General features: G+C 37.3%; 1 protein-coding gene across 1 annotated transcript; it reads left to right on the forward strand.

Annotated features, from left to right (window-relative positions):
- The first annotated feature begins 11,187 nt into the window (after positions 1-11,187).
- On the forward strand, positions 11,188-18,239 carry dmbx1b (diencephalon/mesencephalon homeobox 1b). Its single transcript, XM_079882926.1, has 5 exons — positions 11,188-11,333; positions 13,999-14,152; positions 14,327-14,505; positions 15,288-15,657; positions 16,656-18,239. The coding sequence occupies exons 2-5, from the start codon at positions 13,999-14,001 to the stop codon at positions 17,057-17,059; spliced, it is 1,107 nt and encodes a 368-aa protein (XP_079739052.1). The 5' UTR covers positions 11,188-11,333; the 3' UTR covers positions 17,060-18,239.
- Positions 18,240-19,884: the final 1,645 nt, after the last annotated feature.

The following is a 19,884-nucleotide window of genomic DNA, read 5'->3' on the forward strand; positions in this document are numbered from 1 at the left end:
TGAGTGAAAACACCCGTTGATGTTAATTTCATATTATTATTTGTTCATATCTTTTATGCTTAACATTATTAGTATAATTTACTATTTATTTGTTTGTTTATTTGAAAGCCATTTTTATTTAATTTTATGGTTACACTTTAGTTTAAGTTGACCTAGTTATATGGTAGGCTACTTACTCAAATAAGTATTGAATAATATTAATTAACTACATGTAGTTACTATAGTTACAGTTTATTTTACAGTGTCATTGTTACATATGTTACATGTACTGTAGTAATAACTATAAATTATGCATTATTACATGCAATTAACCCTAAACCAAACCCTCATCCTAATCCTAACCCTATAGTAAGTACATGTAGTTAATTATTATTACTCGGTACTTAAATGTATAATTACACTGTAATACTTTAAAATACCTTAAAATAAAGTGTTACCAAATTTATTTGTAATTTACTATCTGTTCGTTATTTATTTGCCATCTCAGTCTTTGATTGCCATTTCTTCTCTGTCTCCTGTGCCTCACCCTGAGACAAACACAAAATAGGACAAAACAATTATTATCTTTACAGTAAAAGGGTTAAGCAGTCTGTTAAATGAATTAGTCCACAATAGGAGTCTCACTGCTGTTAATTTAATGGAGAGGCGGAGAACTAAGTTCATCAAGTGAGCACTAATAGCTCTCAATCTGCCCAATATGAATATCAGAAGCGCTGGGGTGGGGCGAGGTTTCTCATATATTATTCTTGAGAAGTCTTAGACACACTTGTCACCAAACCAAAAGTAAAATACACACACTGTACAGTGAATCACCCAGGATTCTATTTTGGGGGGAATAATAGTATTTTTTTCCCCTGCCGGAGCCTTTCATGCCATTTAGAGAGGTGTTTAATAAGGATGGGCACTAAGAGGATTATGATCCCATTTGGCCATGGCCCCGTTGAGATGAGGGGTTGTGGGGGGGCATCCTTCTCACTGTCAAAACTCATTTCCCTCATAAATGATCAGCAAGATGACAATCCCATACTCTGGAAATGTGCTCCAACCCCCATCCTCCTCTCCTCACTGGGTTAATGAAGAGCGAGAGCGAGCCGTCCTGATCACACCCGGTCTAAACTCATGTAAGGATGCAGAGAGAGAAACCTTGCTCTTTTTGGAGATATACACTCTCAACCCTCTGGTGCTCTTTGCGTGTTAGTCAAAAATGACTGAATTTTTTTTTTTATTTCAATGAAATGTACAATATTGAAAACATTTTTTTTTTTTGTAAAAAACACAACTCTGTGCATTTTGCAGAAGAGCATTGTTTTGGTTGCGTGCTTCAGCTCTGCGTGATCACAATAGATAAAGCTTTACAATGAACTCTGTTAAGAGAGATATGGCAATTTATCTGTTCAATAAAATACCTTAATCACCTGTTGAGTAATAAAAACACCATCTCCATGTCGCATTTACAACATTTCAAATCCTTCAGTTCTCACCATCTCCGAAAAGCCAAGCCAATGTTAATTCTTGTTTTATTACGAGCTCTTTCTCTTTTCTGCTCTTTCTCTCCTCTGCTCAGCGTTTTGTTTAAAACGAGTGGATCCTCTGAGGTTGGAGATTTAGCTGCTCCATGTCAACCTTTCTCACTCGTTGTAACAACTAACCTATGCCATTCATGCGTGAAAGTAGCCAGAGCGACTCTATTTACGTATATAACGCGACACACACGGGCGATGTGACGCATGTTCCTGCGAAAACCATCCCGACACGTCTAAACACTTATAACAGGCGTACCATAGTGAATCAGGGTAAGACAAAAACACCTTTTGGAAGAACGATTGACACTATGTTAATTTTGAAGAAGAAAAAAGTTACATAGTGTTCCTTTATTCCTTTGGCCTAAGACGTTTCACCATTTGTCTGTTTAATTTGCTTTCCTTTTCTTTGCTTTGTTTGACCAGTTCAGGTAACACTTGATCACATGGGTGATGATGTAGAGTCTGAATTATACCATTAAAGACCCAAATCAAGCAGGAGCGTACCATCACCTCCTGCCCTGTGTCAGTGACCTCATGATATCTTCGCCTCTTGCTTTTTTAAGAAAAGACGCAAGCTTCATTTCCCACAGCATAAGAGTCAAGCTCTTGACTGGCTTCCCTATTCCATCCCTCCCTCTCCCTCTTTCTCTTCTCTTTTCTGCATGCTCTGGCTATTAAATGCATCTTCAATTCAGCAACTTTGAAGTGGCACTCCAGGAAATGCACTCAATCAATTATAAATGAAATAATCTCCTTATAATATTAGAGATTTTAAAAGTGTAAGAAATGCCGCCAGATTAAGGAACCCAAATCAGTTTTAACAGTATCTAAAGTGACAGCAGGAGAATCATGGGAAGGAATGGGGAGAAAGTTAAAATGATTATGTAGATCTGTGTCACGGGCGAATGTTTCTGTAAATCCCTGCAGGATCTCGCAGCACAGTGGAAACAGATTATTCCCAGCCTTATTTAAAGAGCTGTGGCTTTTTTCGAATGGGAAATATTTATATAAATTTAAATGTACTGCTCCTGCTATACTTTCTCTCTCGTCTGTTTGAACCAGTGTCTCACCACTGAGTTATTGTGGACAACTGGCTGTTGCACATGTTGCAAATTATTAAAGTAAATGAATGTAATTTAATTTAAAGAATTACCAAGTAAAACGTTCAAACCTTTGAATAATAATCAACATTTGATTGATGATTTATATGCAAACACTGAATTCATTTGTACGTATGATTCACTTTTGTAGCTTTAAGTCAATGCCTGTTAAAGGGTTAGTTCACCCAAAAATGAAAATTCTGTCAGTAATTACTCACCCTCATGTTGTTCCAACCCCGTAAGACCTTCGTTCATCTTCGGAACATAAATTAAGATATTTTTGATGAAATCTGAGAGCTGGATCACTCCTCCATAGGCTTCTAAGGGACTGAAACTTGCTGGCCCAGAAAAGTTATTAAAGAGATCGTTAATATAGTCCAAGTGACTCCAGTGGCTTAATCTTAAGTATATCAAGCGACGAGAATACTTTTTGTGCGCAAAAACAAACAAAAATAACGACTTTATTCCACTATTCATTTCCTTCTCTCTGGGCCTCGGGTCTTTTCACGTAGTGTTTAAGCGTAGCGCTTCTGTGTTGCACGTCACCACGTATCACACATGACCAGCGTCGGCCAATAGTGAGCCTACATGGTGACGTGTAACACAGACGCGCTGCGCAAAAACACTACGTGAACCAACTAGAGGCCCAGAGAGAAGGAAATGAATAGTGGAATAAAGTCATTATTTTTGTTTTGTTTTTGCGCACAAAAAGTATTCTCGTCGCTTTATAAACTTAAGATTGAGCCACTGGAGTCACTTGGACTATATTAACGATCTCTTTAGTAAGTTTTCTGGGCCAGCAAGTTTCAGTCCCTTAGAAGCCTATGGAGGAGTGAGACAGCACTCATATTTAATCAAAAATATCTTAATTTGTGTTCCGAAGATGAACGAATGTCTTACGGGGTTGGAACAACATGAGGGCGAGTAATTACTGACAGAATTTTCATTTTTGGGTGAACTAACCCTTTAACTTTGTCATCATCTATATGGTAATGCACACCTAATAAAAGCAAGTTTTAGCAGATAAACATTTAAAATCAACCAAACAGTTGGCAGCCCCCATTGACTTCCATAGTATGGAAAAAAATATTATGGAATTCAATGGCTAACGTCAACTGTTTGGTTTCCAACATTCTTCAAAATATCTTCTTTTGTGTTCGGCAGAAGAAATAAATTCATACAGTTTTGGATCAAGGGTGAGTAAATGATGACAGAATTTCCATTTTTGGGTGAACTATCCCTTTAATAGGGTCTTTAAACGGCCCCATATTTAAAATGTATTGTATAATAATTATTAAAAATAATTTGCAGATTGATGTTTAAAATAGTTTTAGATAATATATAACACACGGCAGGACTGTGAAAAGGCTCAGTTATAGTTTAGATAAACTTAACTGATTTTTCCAGGTGCTCCTAGAAAAAAGAGGACTCCCTTGTAAATAATGAACGCTATTATGTGGAGCGGTGAACTTGCATGCTGTGCTTGTCCCGAACAACTGCTTCCATCAAAAATGATTTTGAAACTTTTGGATGGACAAAAAAATAACAGTGCATGGAAGCATTACATGTGGAAATAATTTGGACTGACCTCAGCTGGGTTTCACTACCACCGTATCGGTCAAAAGCTGGACTGTGCAGCTGTCCCGGGGCAGCAAATCAATTGATCATTAGGGGAAGATAAGTAGGCAAACACATCCATCACTGCTCAGTTCACTAGCACCCCGCTGCTACAGTGAGCTACAGGGATTATCTGTGTTTAGGCAAGCGTCTGAGCGGTGTGTGTGTGTGTTCCCCGGTCAGTCCCTCTTCTAACAGGTTGCTCTCACTCATTACATGGTTAGTTGAGCCCAATGAGGGCTCTTTCAGCTAAGTGAGAGGCAGGCTGGAGGGTTCATTCGGTGTTTGCATCTGTGAAGGAGTTAGACACACTTGGTCAGCGGTTTGACAGCCTTGACTCCACTGAAGCAGCTACAATCCCTGTGGTTGCGAGAGAGAGAGAGAGAGAGAGAGAGAGAGAGAGAGAGAGAGAGAGAGAGAGAGAGAGAGAGAGAGAGAGAGAGAGAGAGAGAGAGAGAGAGAGAGAGAGAGAGAGAGAGAGAGAGTTTTCAAAAGTTTACAATAGAAAATGTGACTTATTATTTCTCCAATTTTACTATTAAAACAACAAACTAATGCTTCGAACTAAGGATGTCTACCACATTTCTGTAATAAAAAAGCCATTTGGCCAGTTGGCCATTGCAACAAAACACTGAAATTTAAGTGAAATTTAAGTTTAAAAAAGAAGAGAGACAGTTTTGAGTATAAAAATAAAAAAATAAAAAAAGTAATTACCTGTGAAAATTATTCAAGCAAAAATGTTTCAGTTTCAATGCATTTAGGTCTACATTGAGAAATTGTAAATATTGATGAGATTAGATACCTAATGTTTTGATTATGTTTATCACCCTCTTGGGTTTCACCATTTCAATAGTTCACTTTAGACATCCTAAGAGTGCAACTATGTCAACTAACTCTCAGAGGATATAGTACCATTTCTGTGCCAAATTAGTTTTCAGGAGATCTTTTTGTGAGGAACTGATATTCACTGATAACCTTGTGCTGTGACACCGCATGCTCTATTAGTGCAACAAAATCAACTGCAACACATACATCATATTGACACATATTGACATGATATATTGAGAGTCCCAGTGTAAATAAATATGTTTCTTACCAAAAGCTTTAGAATTGCTAAAATTCATTAGTCATTTCAGTTTAGAACAATATTTAAGTGAGTAAATAATGACATTAAATTAAATTAAATTTGGGGTGAACTGTTCATTTAAACTCCTCTACACTCAGATCTTCATTGTGGTGAACCTGATTTCACCAAGTGCAACATGATCCTGGATCAACATCTTTGTTGATCCTGGAACAACATCAACCAATCAGATTTGAGGGACAAGTTTAAAGTTTATTTTTCAAGTTTAGCCTTAGATCCAGGGTTAGGTGCTTCTACATCAGTGTTATTCACATATCATTTCCTTCTGATTTTAGGAATGTGTTATGGGTAGGGTTAGGTTTAGGGGTAGGAACTACCTATTTTGGACGAGAATCTTGTTCCAGGATCAACAAAATATGTCCATATTTTCCTCTCAGACTGAAGTCTGAATTCTGGGGGAATTCTCTGAATTTGAATCCTCAGTCACACACAAACTGGAAAAATTACATTCTCTCTATGTCTTAAGGAAGTGCTATTGAAGCGTAAAACACTTAAATGATTGTTTAACAATCCCATCAAGTGCTTCAAACACTCATTTGGATTAGCTTCTGAGTATATGGTGTACTGATAAGGCTTTTTATTCATCAGACTGGTCTGTCTTAAGATACTTATAGAAAACAAAGAGGTCAGTAGAAGCAGTTTGCTCGAGGCGTTGGTGTGTGTGGCTGTGTTTAGACTCCAGAGAGTCATTGCATGGCTTGAGTCAGACTCCATCAGCTCATTCTTTACCTCAATATCCTCCTGAAGGAAAGAATCAGGACTACAACGGCTCTCTCGTGGAATGTTTAGTGTGAGGGAGAAAATGGAAGACTTCTTCGCTAGACTCATAAAGTGGCCACTGAGGGTGAGATTTAGGAGGAAATCGTATTTAAGATTTATACCAGTTGCGGAAATCAGTCACTGTAATGCAACAGAATTCAAGGCCCAATCCAGACCTATTCATGCTCCAATGGTGAAGATCACTGAGCTGATCACTCAACTGGTTTTGCTTCAACAACCAGACACCAACAAACCTGTAACCCATATTTAACGTAGTCTAGGTGGTATTTCCTTGTTAAGGCCAGTTCACCTCAAGGACGATAACTATAAAGATAACGATAAAGGTATAGTTCTAAAAATAATTCTCAATATTAAAGAATATGATTTTGCTAGTTGCATTTTATAAATTGCCCTCTTGTTGATGACTTTTAACTAGCTTCAGAAGGGGAAAAATAGAAGAAAAAGAGGTCATGTTAAGATACTTTCTAGAAACAAAACTAACATATTTATTGAAATAAATCCTAAAATGAAATTCTGTGAAAGTTTGAAAATGATAGTGCTTTGTTATTGAAAGAGTCAGATATCTAATGTGTGGAACTTTCTCTATGACTTGGTACTTTGTGTCACTAGTGGCCCTGAAAGCCTGTCAGAAATGCTTAGTTTCTCCAGGAAAATGGTTTGTATGGATCTTTGCTCCGGGTCTTGCCCTGTTTCTGCACAATTTCTCTCCACCCTCTTGTTTTTTTTTTCCTCCTTTTGTTTAGGTAAAGCTAGGATTAGGGAAGATTTTCCCCCTAAAGTAGTGGTTTGATGGTGCTTTTATCCCCTAGAGTTGCGAAGACGGTGGAGCCCCAGGATTAGACCAACACAAAAGGTGTTGTTGTGTCCGGCCGCAGGCTGGAGGGAAGAAACTCAACTGCCAGTTTCAATATGTCAATGTTCTCAGGATGGGAAGTTGGCCAAATCAATTGAGGAGAGCTCTGGTGTCCAAATACTCACGGTTCAGACGCAGTTCAGATTTTGGGCTACCAAAGTTACAACTCTTCAAAATCCTTCTTTCAGGAAAGAATCCAAAGAATGTCCCATGTGTTATATCTAGAAAAACAAATCTTAAACAGTTAGAGTACACTTAAACACTTTTTAGTCTCTTTTAGGTCATCTAAAAGTGTACTCCTAAAAGTTGACCAAATTCCTTTTTAGCAGATAATACGTATTTAAAGTGTACAGACTTTCTTTATCTAAGAAAACGGATGGCGGTTGCACTTTATTTTACAGTATGTGCACTTATGTGTATTAACAGTAACCCTTACTGGTTAGTAACTATGGGTTAAGGTTAGGTTTAGGAGTACGTTCAGGGTTAGTTATAACCCAGTTATTGTAATTACTATAATAAGTACACATGTATACGTATATGACTGTAAAATAAAGTGCCACCCTATACCCAAATGGCCAAGAATGAGAATGTCCATACCCAAAAACCACTTTCACAAGCAAATTATAAGCACAATCTATTACCTATTATTATTATTCACTTTGATATCCACCCAAACTTCCTGCTTCTGAAATATTCCAACACTTAAAACAAAACTGTGTTCGTTGAGCCATTTCATGGATTTTTACAGACAAACACTAGTTTCTGTAACTAAAAATCTTTTCAAAGCCATCGCTATGCCTGAGGAGAAAACATTGCCAGACAATCCCTGTCTCAACAGTAACATCATACTGTGCGTTAACATGTCTCTAACTAACAAATCTCAACCTTCAGCTCAAAGTGCACGTTAAAGAAGAAAAATTCCAGTGCTGTTTAGCATTATTGAGGAAGGATTGATTGATGGCAAGTGTTATTTTGGCTCCTTTTAATCAGATTCAGCAGAAGTGAAAAGAAAACATTTTAACCAAATGTCTTAGTAATAACACTTTTAACGGATTGCTTCTGGCAAGTTGTTTTGCTATTCTTGTCACAAGAGTCCCCAGGAAGCAGTCAGCTTAGATCCATTAATCAAAATTATTAATATTGCCTATATCAGCACATGCAATACCCTTGACAAGAAACAGAGGTTCAACCCTCTACCAATGGCAAAGTAGGTTGTTTACATTCGAAACACAATAAGAGATAATTTTGCTAGCATTCCCTTATATGTCTCTCAAAGGAAGACTTGTTCTGAAACCTTGGATGCTTCCATATCCTAAACATGAAATTCGAGTAGGCTAACTAAAACCTTGCGTATTGCATTTGGCTCATTGGTTTAAAGTTGGTTTTACACCTCATTGAGTAAGCTTGCACATTTTGGCTGGTCGGTTGAGCTTTAAGAGAGGATAAAGTTTTGTTCTGAAGATCTGGCATGCGAGAGCATCATCTCCAAGAGGAAAGACGTTAAATCATCTAAAGAGGCTTTCTGAGATGGAGCCTGTTCATAGTAAAATACAGAGATATAACAGACTAAATATGTTAGCACAGATGTGCTAGCATAGCAAAAGTGGTTAGAAACGGTGGCCAGTGCAAAATAACCTCAAACAGTGATACTCAACTTTAGCCATGCAGTTCAGGACACTGACAAATTTCACATTTTAAAAACTCTTCATCTGTCAAACCTTTGTACATGTTGGAATGCGTATAAGTAATGTATTAAGGAATTGAAAATATCTTAGTGATGTTTAAGGCAAGTGTCGCTGCATACTCGTAATTCACTGAATGTCAATTGCAGAGAAAAAGCAAAGTCATTCACTTTCAAAGGAGGATTATTGCTTATCATGACTTGAGTGGAAATACTATAGCCTACAAATGCTACAACTAACTACTAGAACTAAATAACTAGAATATAAAAATATATGAGAACAAAGAAAGCTCACCATCTAATAAAATGTCATAACAAACAGCTGTTTTTAACTGCTGAACCTGCTGCCATTATGGTTCTTTATCATGATGCCAGGTAGAGTCAATAGAAGTTAAAAGTTAGGCTATTCACCCTCAATTTGTACCAAACCTGCTTGAATTTCTTCTTCTGAACACAAAAGAAGTAGCCAAACAGAAACTACAGAACTCAGATGGGGCCCATCAACTGTTTGGTTATTGACATTCATAAGTTTTTTTTTTTTTAACTGCACATTTAACTGGACGTTTTAAAAAAATAAAAAAAATGACAACTGAAATAATGTTCGTAACTTAATGGAAAGTTAGCAAATCTTTCTTATAGGCTAAAACAATTAGTTCCAATTCTTGATTCTGATTGGTCAATAGCTGTGTTTTATTGAAAAACCTGGACATTTAACTGGACGTTTTTTAAAAAAAATTTACAAATGAAATAGCCTAAGTTCGTAACCTAATGGGATGTTAGTAAAGCTTTCTTAAAACATGTTTTTTTTTTTTGGTAGCCTTAAGTTCAGGCCTAATTATGGTAAATCACATAAACGCAGCGTAATTCGTATTGAGCACTGAGAGTTGTTATTAAAAACTGTCAAGATCTGACGAGAAATTAAATATTTTTTTGGCGGGAATGTTATTTTTTTATCGACCGACAAACCCTTCAGACGTGCCGGACGCATGCGCATTAGAGTCTGTTGAGAAACGGAGGAATTCCTTCTCGCTTTAATTGCTTTAAAAGCGGTCTTTACACAGAACACTACCCAGCTTTACCTCCTATTTAACTTATTATTTCCACAGATTCAAAAGTTAATCGGATTTTTCCCCTCTAGACCTTAAGCAGATGTGGACTAAACAGGCGCTATAGCCTACATCGAACCGGATGAACTTCGAATAGACCAGGAAACTTATAGGCCTAGCCTACTAAAAAAAGTAAAGGTTTTACCATTTTAAATCATTTTAGATTAAGTCGTACAGAGGAACACACTAATTCCTATGATTTATAGTAGACTATCCTAATTGCAATAGTTTATTTAATAAATAAAACACATACAAAATAACTAGCCTAAATAATAAAAATATAGGCTATATATTTATTTTTTTCATTTATAAAGACTTTAATAATTTAGCCAAGACTGAAAATATCACCCTGAATCTCCAATTTTCCCCAGCATTTCAACAAAATATTAAGCTTTACATTGAAGGGCCTCTTCTTAATTCCAGTCTAAATGTTTCCCCCCTCTGGAAGAAAAAAAAACCTTTAAAAAAACTGAAGAAGAGAAGGGCATTATTGTTTTAATCCTCTTACCATCCGTCATTTTAAGAGTGTTTTAAAGGCTGAGATGGCGTCTTGTCTCTAAATCCTCCGGGCCGGGAGAGATTCTGCCATCTATTAGAGATCTCATTCTCTCTCCTCCTCCTTTGCTTCGGTCCCTCTTAAAATCAGCTTGTCAGACTCAGAGGTGTAACGCAAATAATAGTTTACAATTCTTTTCCCCTCCACATTTTCATAATTGAGATTCCAGCTTGGAAATGTGTCAAAGTTGTTCTTGTTATGCTACTAAATAGTAGCCTACATTTGTTTTTGCACTTTCTTATTGGTGTAACAATAATAAATCAAATTAATTCATTCAAAATTCTACCTAATAGAAAGATACACTCACTCTAAAAAATGCTGGGTTGTTTCAACTCATGTTTTGGGTCAAATATGGACAAATCCAAGCGTTGGGTTAAATTTTTTAACCGTTACATTTATTTTTTTATTTTTTTTTTTAAACCCAATGGTTGGTTTTGTCCATTTTTGACCCAAACATGGCTTGAAACAACCCAGCCTTTTTTTGTCTTTGCATCTTTTTGACGTTTAAAACATTTTAACTATTTTAAACATGTTTAAAGTAGCCTATTATTTATAATTTAATAATTATTTATTTATAATTATAAACTGATTCGGTCACTCGTCATAAATTTATAAAAAGAGCATAAAAAACATACCGTTGCACAGGTCAGCATGAACCCGTGAAAACTGGAAGAACTGACGGTGACGGAGAACCTCTGACTGACAGCGAAATTGGCCAATCAGGTTCCGCTGTGATCTGATCGCGCTCCTCATTGGCCGATGGGCGGGAGCTTCCAGCGCTCTGACCCGCGGAGGCTGTGATATTTTTTGAGGACTAACATCAAACATTCTTCAGAACAGAGCAGTTGTAAACAGTCTCGGATACGTTTGACTTCCAACGGGATATTAAACTACAGACAGACTGGGAAAAATCACTTCTGTTCAGTTGCTAAATTGTTGTTACAATTCGGAGGGGGAAAAACTTCTCAGAGAGGTGAGTAAACACTTTAAAAATTCATATGAGCCCGTGAAAATCAGTGTTAAAAACTGCTTTCATGAGTTTGTTTTTTAACATACACATATAGGCTAACCTAAATTTGTTTAAAATGAGATTTAAAATATTATTTTAGTTATTATACCTTCTGTATACCTTCTTTCAGGTCCTAAAGACTTGAAACTGACCGTTTTAAAGTCTATTATAATAGGCTAAAATAATTTGTTAATAACTTTAACAAACATTGAATTACAAACTGTAAGTGAAAGTGTGCAATTGTTGAGGATATATGATCGGACTCTTTCAAATTAGTTTGTCTGGTGCAACCTAACGTAGCTAATTCAGTCATATTAAATAGGCTAATATTTTACATTTAGCCTATAATTTAATTGGGATTTTAAACCTATAATAATAATAATAATAAAAAAAAAATACAGTAACTTAATGCTTGATATACCATTAGTTAATGTAGCCTACATTCAGATTAGTTAGAAATGACTAAACTTTGATTTATATGGAGTATATTTTGTAAATATAAAAAATAATCAAATATATATTTAAACTAAATGTAGGGCTACATTAAGCCCTGATTTACTCAAATGCTGGGTTGTTTCAACCCATGGTCAAATATGTGCAAACCCAATAGTTGGTTTAAATTTTTAAATTAGGCCTACATTTTTAAACCACCGGTTGTCCATATTTTGAAACAACCTTGGTCAAAAGTATTTTTTAGAGTTATTTTTTAGAGATAATTTGGAAGAAAAAAAATTGAAGACACAAAAATATGTTGCAAACACTAAAATATGTCTCGAAAATATTGTGGCGGGTTGTCAAAAAAAGAAAGAAAAAAAAAGTGCACCAAGTGTCGTCAAACACAAACTACCTCGCGTCCATCAGGTCAGACTCAGTCACCCTGGTTATGAAAGCTATATTTGCAGCAACATTAGGCGCATTTATTAATGCACACACACATCTCCAACAGAACCAGCCCAGAGGCGACAGAAAGAGCCCCGACTGAGCTCAACACCGGGAGGGACAGACACACACAGTAAATGTTTAGCAAAGCACTTTTTGTTCAGCCGAATTAAAGTATTCCCATGTGGCTGGAATATGATTACACTGGGGAATTTAGTGTCAGTGACACAAATGCCACAGGCTCTTTAGTCAGGACTAAATCCTAAACCCTCAGGCTGCTTACACTTATTCTTACTTCAAAAAATAATTATGACTAATAAAGAGATTATTACACTGTAGCCAATTATCACCGATTAAAGGGTGATCAAACTGCAGCTTAATGATGGAAAATCCGTACAGTCTACTGAATAAATTCAAATTCAATCATCTGCTATTATCTAGGCCTAATTGTTATTTATTAATGCAGTTAAAGCGATTTTTCATTTTTTGACAGATATTGTCAAATATGCCCTCGAGCAGTTCTAGAGAATGCGCAAAAATTAATACACTTTTTAAAATGTCTTCAACATACCCAAAACGAATTATTCATAATAGGCTACTAGCCTATATTTAATTTGACAGACGACCTATCAAAAGTCAATCTGTCACGGCTGCTTGCAAGCTGAACGAAAACATTCAACATCGATTGTGTTATACGCCATCATGATGAATAAAATGTTTTTGCTCAGTCAGATTGAATAAAAAAAAGTAAACAACCGCTTTTCCATATTCTTTTTTTACACGCGTTTTCCAATTTAATTAAAGTGAACGCACATAAAAGTTATAGCCTATGCCGATATAAGCTAATATTAATTTGTCAGAAAGTTAGTGTTTGCTTAAAATGATAGAAGAAAAACAAATAATTACCAAGCACTTTTAGCACAAAAAATTATTCGATAGCCTACAAAATTAAATAAAATATAGCGAAAAGTACGTAGCCTGTGTTAAAACTGTTGCGAGCGTTTCCTACAAGAAAAATATGAAGAGAAAGTTTATGAACACACACAGGTGGTGTTTGTTTACGACTGATACACAACTTTTGTTGCAAGACAAAGAGTGCAATGCACATATTCTGTGAAAGACATTGGCCTATTATAGGAAATAATTATTTCTTGATTTATGAGGGATCTAATTTATTTAATTTACAATTAAATAGGCTACGGTATGCGATAAATAAATTATTAATGTATGTATAGTGAAATATAAGATGCATGTGGAGCAGGTACATTAGCCTATATAAACAATAGATTTGCCTACTTTCTTTAAAATTAAGTTTCCAAGTTTTTTTTTTTTTTTTTTTTTTTTGCAGTGATTCCATAGAATAACCATTTTGAACCACCTTTCAGTGAGAATATCTTAAAATAACCATTTTTTCCCTTGGTGTGAAGAACATTTTAATAATCTAAAGAACCCTTATAAAGACTCTTTTGTGCGATGGTGAGATTCCATGGATGTTAAAGGTTCTCCGTGGAACCATGAATGCCAATAAAGAACCTTTTTTTTAAGAGTGTCTGTTCAAATTCGGTCAGTTAGGCCTTTTTTTTTCAGGTGGTGAAATTATTTCCATGATTCAGGTCTCTTTATGGATATAGGCCTAATTATGCGTTATGACCATCACATGCGTGAGATGCAACATGAACTCGTAAACGGAGACGTTAAATGGTTATTGTAATCATGCAAGTAATCTTCTGCATGTTCTGTCGTTTATCAGATGCAGCACTACGGGGTGAACGGCTACTCTCTGCACGCCATGAACTCGCTGAGCGCCATGTACAACCTGCATCAACAGGCCGCGCAGCACGCGCAGCACGCGCCCGACTACCGGCCCTCCGTGCACGCGCTCACCCTGGCGGAGAGACTGGCAGGTAACCGCTCACCTGAAATGTCAAACTCTTAGATAGATAGATAGATAGATAGATAGATAGATAGGTCAAATTCTTTGATTGATATAGATGGATGGATGGATGGATGAATAGATAGATCGATAGATTACCATAATTCTTCATCTTCAATGTGTGTGTGTGTGTGTGTGTGTGTAGACATCATCTTAGAGGCTCGGTATGGCTCTCAGCACCGGAAGCAGCGCCGCAGCCGGACAGCCTTCACCGCGCAGCAGCTCGAGGCGCTGGAGAAAACCTTCCAGAAGACTCACTACCCTGATGTGGTCATGCGTGAACGTCTGGCCATGTGCACCAACCTCCCCGAAGCTCGAGTGCAGGTCAGTTCACACCCGATGGGAAATCATTTCAAGATCAAAACGCACATAAAAGATGCCAGGGCACAACACAACTAGAGTTTGAATTATACAATGTTACATATTGTGCACCTTAATTAAAAACACTACAGGCATAAATCATAGTTTTTTTTCATGCACTGCTCAATTTTGAGATTTCATTTAGCATACTTTAGACTAGATGCAAAGAAAATACACAATTAGTTTATTATATATATATTTTTTTTTAATATTTAATATTTTATATATATATATATATATTAACTAAATTGTATCTATTTGCATAAGTAGGTTTTAGTTACAAATACATATTAGCACTTACTATACACTAAACTTTCCTGCTTTACTCCTATCTATAGTGTGTTCATGTATAATTCACCTGGTTTATATTTTTTCCCTAAAAACATGGTGAAAATAGTTTTTTTTCTTGCTGTTGATAGTATTTTCTAAATTATGGAGCTAAAGAAATATCCCAAATCCCCTCTTTAAAAAATCATGAACACTACAAATATGAACCAAGCGATTTCTGCATTTTTCTACATTTGTGCATACTTTAGATATTGTCTCATTTGCATATTTGAACATAACATTTCAGATATCTTGAAATACAAAACAATTTTCTTGATGTACTGTGATTACTCATTTGGGGATGTATGGTCATACCTATCAGTTTTTACCCTATATCACCAGTGGTGTCTTGACTTAATTCAACGATTCACTTGTCAACCTTTAAAGATTCACAAACACCAATTTCTTCACACTAACAGGTGTGGTTTAAAAACCGGCGTGCGAAGTTTCGCAAGAAGCAGCGCAGCTTGCAGAAAGAGCAGCTCCAGCGGATGAAGGATGCCGGGATGGAGAGCGCCCAGGAAGAAGGAAAAGACGAAGCTCCGCCCATTGAGGCTCAAGCCCCGCCCTCTCCTTCAGATGGGCGTGGCCCCACGTGTGCCCCTCCCTGTGAGCCGAATGAGGAGGTCAATGTCACCTCACCGGAACAGTCAGGGGCGGAGTCAGGGGCGGAGGACATGACTGACAGAGAGGACGAATCGCTGTCAATCAAAGATGAAACAAAAGAGGCGGGGCCTCCCCTGACAGACGACACTTCACCTTCTTGCAAACCAATCAGCCCTAAATTAGGTATGAATAGCTATTTATGTATGATCTTTCTTTCACAAACGCTTTCAAATAGATTAAAGAAGTGGCATCCAGAATGAAATTGCTGTCGTAATTTACTCAATCACATCATTCTAAACTCCTCCGGAGAACAGAAAAGGAGAAACACTGAAGAAATGAGAAAAAAAGCACCTCAACAGTAAACGATGACAGAATTTACACTATAGGTAAAATATCTGGGTACGTTGATCATTATTTAGATGTAAATAAAAGCCTAAATCAAGGGGCCATTCACACGATACCGAAAACTTTTTAATGGCCTGGCCATTCATTTACACGACAATGGCCTGAAAACGCAAGGTTTTGAAAACGATACCATTATTGTCTCCATGTAAACTAAAAAACCCTGCAAATTTGTGAAAACGGTGCGTATTACGTGTTTAGTCTATTATTGTTGTTTTTTTACAAAGTGACATCGCCATCTACTGGCCTGGCAGCAGAATACAGTGTTTTTAATCATCTTCGGGGATCGTTTTGACAACGTTGTCGTTTTTATGCGAAAAACGCGTTGCTGTCTTTCTGTTCATCTGTTCATTATATAAAGCAATCGTATCTCTTCACAAAACTTGGATTAAACCGCTAGATTCATTTTACAAAGCTTTTATAACCTTTTTAGATCTTTTAAGTTTTGGTTACCTGGACTTTCAATGGAGAGGCAGAAACCTCTCAGGTTTCATTAAAAATATCTTAATTTGTCTTTCGAAGAATGAACAAAGAAGTCTTGTGGGTTTACAACAACTTGAGAGTGAGTAATTGATGACAGAATATTCATTTTTGGGTGAAAATTGAAAACTTTATAGGAAGCCTATGTGTCATTGGTAAATTAAACCAAAGTCTTATAGTTCAGAACATCAATGACGTTGAGTAAATGACAGAATATTCATTTTTGAGTGAACAGTATCTTTAAGAATGTTGAATGCAAATGGAAACAGTATTACATTGTCATCCACCCCTCTCCCCAGATGATCCGCTTGGTTCTCCGGCTCTTCCCTCCTCCAGTGGTGGAGTGGCTCAGACTAATTCCTACGCCTCGTCTCCTCTCAGTCTCTTCCGTCTGCAGGAGCAGTTTCGCCAGCACATGGCCGCCACCAACAACATCATGCACTACCCCGCCTTCGATGTGTCCACGCCCTCCTCCTTACCCTACCTGGGCGTAAACATGAACATGGCGTCTCCGCTGGGATCGCTGCCGTGTCAGCCCTACTACCAGTCCCTGTCCCAGGCCCAGCAGATGTGGAGCGGCCCTCTGATGCAGGGCTCTGGTGCTCTACCGGCCCTCAACAGCAAAACCACAAGCATCGAAAACCTGCGTCTGAGGGCGAAGCAACACGCTGCATCACTCGGCTTGGACACACTTCCAAACTAACCTCTCAATGTCTTGTGTCCAAGATCTAAAGCCCGGTTTGCATGTGGTATTATGATGTGTTTTGGTCGATCGGATCACGTGTAGACGAGGGAGACACATTCCCGTTTACACCTGGTGTTTTAATCCGTCTCTTTTGTCCACTTTTGACCACTTCTGTCCTGATTTCTTTAAGGAGAGGGTCTATGGGCGGGTAAATGTATGGCTTTTTTCAGATCTTTCGATCTAATGGACAAAATAAGCTCATCCAATTTACATATGAACACCCGGAGACGACGGAAAAACATACGGAGAGCATCAGCTTTAGTTTCTGCTCTGACACACACAAGACCAGCCGAACGCTGTGAGTGTGTGTTAGAAATCAGGAATGATGAGGGAGAACATTGTGCTTGGTACATTTTTCATCTTCAAACCAAACTTGGATCTTCAGCCGACAGTTTAAATCCCGTCTGGCTAGAGCTCTTCCCTTAATGTTCACGCATTAGTTCAGTAGACGGAGAGTAGACGGTCTTTTGTGGCTGTTTGAACACATTCGATCACATGAGCGTTTACACTACGAAAGCAATCCGGTCGAATGTGTTTTCAACTCCCTCTGGAAGTGTTCACAAGTGGACAAGCTCAAAACGTTTTACACCCCGTTTACACCTGTATTTAGCGTCGTCCACTTGTGATCCGATCAACCAAAACACATCTTAATACCTGGCGTAAACAGGGCCTGCACAACATTAGTGTGCAGAAATCACGTGACATCTGGCTGAGCTGGAGCCGTTTCATTATCATTTAGCATGGCGGAGTGAAGTTTGGACGACTTTGAAATGTTAAAGTCTGGCTGCATGGCAGAGGCTTTAAACTTTTCCAAACACCCCTTGCTTTGCACTTTGAAATGCAATTTTTTTTTAAATTAAATTCATTTGTCTCTGTAAATAAGCGTATTCAGGTCCACAGCCTTAGTAGAAGGTAGTGAAGCCTCCTGTTTGTATATTTGAAGAAATGTTTAACTGTCTGTGGATCTTATAAAGGGACGTAAATGTATGGATGAAGCTTCTGCAAACATCAGAAAGACTTCAGCATCACCTGGACTGATGTTCTTGATGTCATGCCATGTGATTTGTCATCTTAGAGTCTAATTGAATTGTTTAAATAAATGTGAATAATTTATCAGTGAAATGAAAGGGAATAAACCACATATATGAACTGAATCTGTAACAGTAGTTTTATTGTTTGATGAGTATATGTCATATTTTTACTATTACACCTGTATTTAACGATATTTAATGCACACTTTTTCTGCCACTGAGTAACATTCATTTCATCCTGCTATTTTAAAAGTTATTCTAAGAATAATCATGCATTTCTTACAGTTCCACAATTAAAAAAAAATTCTGTAATTTTACGAGTAATTACAACAGAAGCTAAATTGATCATGAATTAGTTAAAAAAGGTAACTAACATTAGCTATAGCTCTACAATGGCAAAAATCATAATTAGAGATTTATATAAAAAATAAGGAAAAAGTAACATCAGAGCACTGAGGTAAAATTAATTTGAGGTTTGGCAATATTTATGAAGATTAGATTTTTAAGCATGCTCCTTTCTCATGTTTTTTCTCTAAAATGATTTTTTTTTTAAATCCATATGCATTGCATTACTTGCACACCATTTCTAAATAAATGGATGGAATGTAATGTTTTCTATGCGTGCCCTTTCTCATTCTGTTTTTTCCCCTCTTTTGCGTGCATGTTCATCTTGATAACAGATCCAGTGAAAAGCTTAAAAACACAGTGGCAGAAAACGAGTGGATCACCCCACATCACCCCGGCGAGGCCGTCGCCACCCTCCTGTCAGAGGTTTGGCAGCTCTGAAGCACAACTCCTGCAGTAAGGAGATTAACACGGGTCAGGATACCAGTGGATTAAGTTGAGGAAGAACAGAGGAATGGAGTGAGAAGACATGTCATGTTCAGACACCTGTTAACAGCCCATACTTTATATGCTGGCACTCCAGTGAATTTAAAAAAGATGGATTTCATTCTCACTCCAGGCAGAAAGGGGAGGAGAAAAGACAAGATCTTTAACAAAAGCATAATAATGCATTTGTTCTAAAGTGGTGTGTGACAGACAGCACTGAAAAAAAATGATAAACACAATAAAATGTTATCATAAATAGGACAGAATAAGTATGCTTATTAACTTTTAAAAAGGGAGCAGGGTTTGTTAACTAACACTAAAACCAAAAAATCTAAAACTAAAACTTCATCAATCCTTCTTCCAAAATGGGTTTTAGTCTTACCATGATTCACTATTGCAAGGCTATTATATTTTAGACGTGTCTGGATGGTTTTCGCGTACATGCTTCACTCGCCCGTGTGTGACACGTCATATCCGTAAATACAGGAAAGTTGCTCCGGCTACTTTGACATGTGTCTGGTGAGGGAGTGTGTGTGTGTGTGTGTGTGTGTGTGTGTGTGTGTGTGTGTAGCAGGGGTTAGTTGTCACAATGAGTGAGAAAGATTGACATGGAGCAGCTAAATCTCTGAGGAATCACCCATTTTAAACAAACGCCGAACAAAGGAGAGTCTGCTGGCAAAAAGAGAAAGAGAATCAACATTGGTTTGGCTTTCAGAGATGGCGAGAACTGAGGGATTCATAATGTTGTAAAAGTGAGGCGGAGATGATAGTGTTTTTATTACAGGTGAGTAAAGTATCTAATTGAACAGATAAATTGCCATATGTAGCTCTCTTAAAGAGTTCATTGTAAAGCGTTAAGTCATTTCATTATAGTCAGCTAGTCAGCTTGAGATCCTTTTCATCTAAACTGGTAGTGAATGT

This window comes from Squalius cephalus (assembly GCF_949319135.1).
Source record: "Squalius cephalus genome assembly, chromosome: 10".
Lineage (NCBI taxonomy): Eukaryota > Metazoa > Chordata > Actinopteri > Cypriniformes > Leuciscidae > Squalius > Squalius cephalus.